We start from the raw sequence: 4,497 nt of genomic DNA, 5'->3' as shown, positions 1-4,497 counted from the left end.
CCCAGGTGTGTCTTGTTATCTTGTTAAGCTTGTTAGCCCCCTGTGTGTATATATAGCCCTAGTTTTTCTTTAGTTCCTTGTGAGTTGTTGAATGTAATGGTTGTCTGTTTGCCAGTCATTCTGTTCTTTGTTCCCTTTGGTTTTTGGCTTATTGTTTGTTCTAGTTCTTCCATTAAATACCTGCACATAGATCCTTGCCTCTGCCTGTTTTCCGCAGCTTCTCCACAACATTACAGTTTTTTAACTAGCATGTCTCTTTGACTAGTGCATTTTTGAGCCTATATTTAGTATAAGTAAAATACTTAAGTACTGTTAAAATCAGATACGCTAAGACTTTTACTCAAGTTGTTTTGGAATTGGTGACTTGTAACGTGTAGTGGAGTAATTTTCACTGTATGGTATCTGTACTTTTACTCAAGTATGGTTTTTAGGTATTCTTTACACCTCTGACTGCAAAAAATGCTTTTCTTACTTAGATTTGTTGTCTTGTTTTCAGCCAAAATATCTAAAAACTCTTAAATCAAGAAGGATTTTCTAGACAAGTAAAAATTATTGTCTTGTTTTCAGAAAAAACATGTCAAAATTAACAATTACTCATGAGACTGTAAAATGCAAATACAAGGCATAATAAATGCATTAAAACTACTTTTATTATATATAAAGGCTTTAAGTAAAAAAGCCTTTATTACATATAAAGGCTTTAAAGGCACAATGTGCAATTTTCGGCGCTAGATGGCGCGTATTCAAAATAAACAAATAGACAAAGGCGTAGTTTGATGACGCCGTGACTGAGTGTGGAATCATGGGAGTTGTCGTCTTCATCCCCACAGCCAATGCAATCCGACGGGACTCGGGCAGAAATCATGTTCATGGATGAGCTAATGATTTATTAACGTAGTAGAATGAAGCAGGGTGAGGCTAAAAGCTGTCGAAGCGAAACGAGGCCGCTGAACGAGCGTGACACACGGCTCAAAAGCAGCGGAGCTTTTATTATGCCACAGTCGACTGCTTCCGCTCCTTCCGGTCGTGCGTATGTGGGAAAAAAAGCAGCGCTGTTTTATCATAGTAGATACATTTGAAAGTTCTGTTATTATGCTACTCTGTGCGGTCGTCACCGGTCTAATAAAACGCACAACATATTAAAGCGTGTTTCCATGTTTTCTACTAAACAAAACCGAGGGAAATCGAGGGGTTATGACGTCATTGGCAGGCGACACAATGACACTATGGACACGGTTCATGTCACTAGTTAAAGTTGCTTATTTCTCTGGATTTAAACATTCTTCGAAACATTTGGGATAATCTAAGTACACAAGTTAGCAAAATATATAACACTGTTCTAGTGGTTTTTGGATATTTTAATAAAAAAATCTTACATATTGTGCCTTTAAGTAAAGTGTTACCTAATTTTGTTTTGTGGTGGTAAAACAAATAGTATGAAACCCAAATAGAATACATTATTTTCTATCAATACATATGTATATAAACCAACCTCTGTGGCTACAGGTGTAGTGTCCTCGAACTGGACCTGTCAATAGCATATTTTAAAAAGATCATAATTAAAGAACGAACAAATTCCATTGATAAAGTCCATTATATAACAATTACAAAGTCTTATATATGTTTATTCTATAGGCATGCTGTATATTTGTGTAAAGCTAGAGTCCTTGTTAGTATGGGTTAATATGTTTTTGTTACACCTCATAAAGCAAAGTTATGAGAAAAGCACATTAGTGCACCCTGAAAGGTAAGGTGCTGGAGGCCTGGTAATTAGGAAAAACACCTTTACCAGCCCATTAGTGTGTGTGGCCAAAGGCAAGGGTGTTTAGTAGATAAACAGTGGTGAAATGTCAAGGGCTGATGGGATATGGCATGTTACCATACCTCAGATTCTGCAGGGATCGACACTGGCTCATCTATAGATGATGTGACCTAAAAAAAAAAGAACAGTAAGACACAAAATTTCAAAGCTTCACACTAAAGATCTATTGTGTTACAACTGTCGGTCATAAAGTCTCTTAAACTATATTATAATACTGATAATCACAATACTTTACAACACTTTAATTTATACATTACGTAACAACAACAAGATAAAATGCTAAATGTTAATAATGGCTATGCCAGTCTCTGCATAGAGTACTAAACACATGCACTTGCTCACAGAAGGTAAGTGCTCCAAACACCCCCAGTGGGAGCAGAACAAAATGTTCCATGGCTAATTCAAGTCTTTGAAAAAAAAGAAAGAAAGAAAGAAATATAAATAAACAAATAAATAAATAAGCAGTGTGCAGCCAGGCTGTTCTGAGATTTTCCACTGTTCCATCTGTGGAAGCCCATTTCTGCCATATAAGGGAAAAAAAGTCATGCTTTAGTATCATAATCATTATTATGACATGATCATAATTAGAATTATGACATAGCAAGTAATAATTATGACATAAAAAGTTTAAATTCTGACATCAAATTTCAGAATTATGAGATAAAACTAAAATAATTAAAATAAAGTCGAAGTTTTGACAAAAACATGACATAAAAAGTTTGAAATTCTGAAAAAAAAGGCATCTTTATGACATAAACATCTAAATTATAACTTAAACAATGATAATTATGACATAAAAATCAGACTTTTATGTCATAATTATAATATAATTTTTACCAAGCTTTTTTCCCTCTTATGCGGTGGAAATGGACTTCTATACCTATCAGCATACATAAATTAAGTTTCTCTTTTCAGTGGGCCTCACTTAAGGTTTTAATGACCCCTTTGGCTAAAATTTTAACTATAAAATTAAAACTATAAGCAAAAATGGATGAAAATTAATACAATAATGAAAATCTTCTAATGCCATCGCAAACATGGCCACAAATGTTTAGTTTTACAATTCACCTTCATTAAGTATGAAAATGCCACTAGACAGCACTGAGAAAGTTTTACGGCATTATATTTTCAGATAGCACATTAACTCTAGCGGTGCTAAAATATTAAAAACCAGAAAGACTAATAAAAACCTAAGACTAATCTAAAACTAGAAGAAGCCTCTGAAAAAACCCGAAAACTAACAACAATAGAGTGAAAACTAAACAAAACTAAATTAGATTTTAAAAAATTATAATAACCTAGGTAAAGCATTACTGTTTAATGTATGCTCACATCATAGACGCTCCATATGCAGAATGACATTGAACTACATGTATTGTATACACCACACAAAGACTTACACAGTACAAAAACACACACACAACTGTTGTCACAAAGATTGTTGTTAAAGAGACAAAGGAGATTCTGTTGGCCACCACGCCTCCTCAGAGCTGAGCATGTGCATGTGGTTATAAATGAGCCTACAGTCAGATATCTGCTTCACATTCTCTTTCTTCAAAAGTTTTACCATCTTAAACAAAACAATGCCTATTACTAATTAACTTAGAAATTAATCGCTTTTACAATTCTAATTTCTTTAGTAGTAACTCCCTACACTCAAATGTAACAATAAATGATTAAAGGTGCCATACCCCCTCATTAGCATGCATGACTAGGCCATGTACCCCACCCAAGCACATTCCTCGTCTCCACCCACCTATCTGCACATACACATACAAGCTCCTCCTCCACACTGTCTAACATACCAGCCACTGAAACGCCCACCTTGGCCCCTACAACAAATACAAGGAGGGGAGAAAAAAAGCTGGGGGGAGACACAGAGAGTACAAAACATTCTTTTTCCACCAGCTAAACCCCTTCACCAAGCCTCCATCCATTAAGGTGGGAGCTTACCTGCGTTTCCACAGAGACATCTAGCAAGTCAACAGGCTCGCGAGAGCCTCGAAACCAACTCAGAATGAGACCCATGCCGTCACATACCTGACACTCTCCAGTAAACTCAGCCCTTAACCTGACACTCACTGCAAGGTTATGTTCCTCTCTCTCTCTCTCGCCCTGCGCCACTCTCAGTGTGGGTGGATGTCCAACCCAAGCACTTGTGATGTCTATGAAGGGAGAGGAGAGGCTGAAGCAGAGCTCACAGGAAAAGAAGGGTGGGCTTTAAGAGCTTGGCTGCTCTTCAAAAAACAGGAGGGAGGGTGAGGTGCAGGAGGTTGAGGAGAGAGTGGCAGTGACTTTATATTTTGGTATTATTTAGGAGGAACGTCAGCTTGTATATAAGCACAATCAGTGTTGAGGAAAGTTACTTTTAAAAGTAATGCATTACAATATTGCGTTACTCCATAAAAAGTAACTAATTGCATTACTTAGTTACTTTTTATGGAAAGTAATGCATTATGTTACTTTTGCGTTACTTTTTGTCACCTAAGCTGGGCTTGCTTATTTATCTTCAATAACAAAAAACTTGTAAATTTAAAAGTAATGTGTTACTTTACTAGTTACTTGAAAAAGTAATCTGATTATGTAATTTGCGCTACTTGTATTGCGTTAGCCCCAACAGTGGGCACAATAATGTCAGAAAACATATATATATATATATATATATATATATATAT

The 4,497-nt window shown here is 35.9% G+C and overlaps 1 protein-coding gene across 2 annotated transcripts in view; it reads right to left on the bottom strand.

Moving 5' to 3' along the window:
• The window catches only part of LOC107723247 (zonadhesin-like), a 17,085-nt gene that overhangs the window by 5,914 nt on the left and 6,674 nt on the right, over window positions 1-4,497 (bottom strand). For both annotated transcript variants that reach the window (XM_016531812.1, XM_016531811.1), the window contains exons 3-4: window positions 1,885-1,932; window positions 1,493-1,528 (exon numbers count right to left, since the gene is read on the bottom strand). In XM_016531812.1, coding sequence (XP_016387298.1) covers window positions 1,493-1,528; window positions 1,885-1,932 — 84 coding nt within the window. The remainder of the gene's footprint in view (window positions 1-1,492; window positions 1,529-1,884; window positions 1,933-4,497) is intronic.

Source organism: Sinocyclocheilus rhinocerous, unplaced genomic scaffold (assembly GCF_001515625.1).
Source record: "Sinocyclocheilus rhinocerous isolate Xijiao unplaced genomic scaffold, SAMN03320098_v1.1 scaffold2199, whole genome shotgun sequence".
NCBI lineage: Eukaryota > Metazoa > Chordata > Actinopteri > Cypriniformes > Cyprinidae > Sinocyclocheilus > Sinocyclocheilus rhinocerous.
This window is presented reverse-complemented; position numbering and strand designations above follow the sequence as displayed.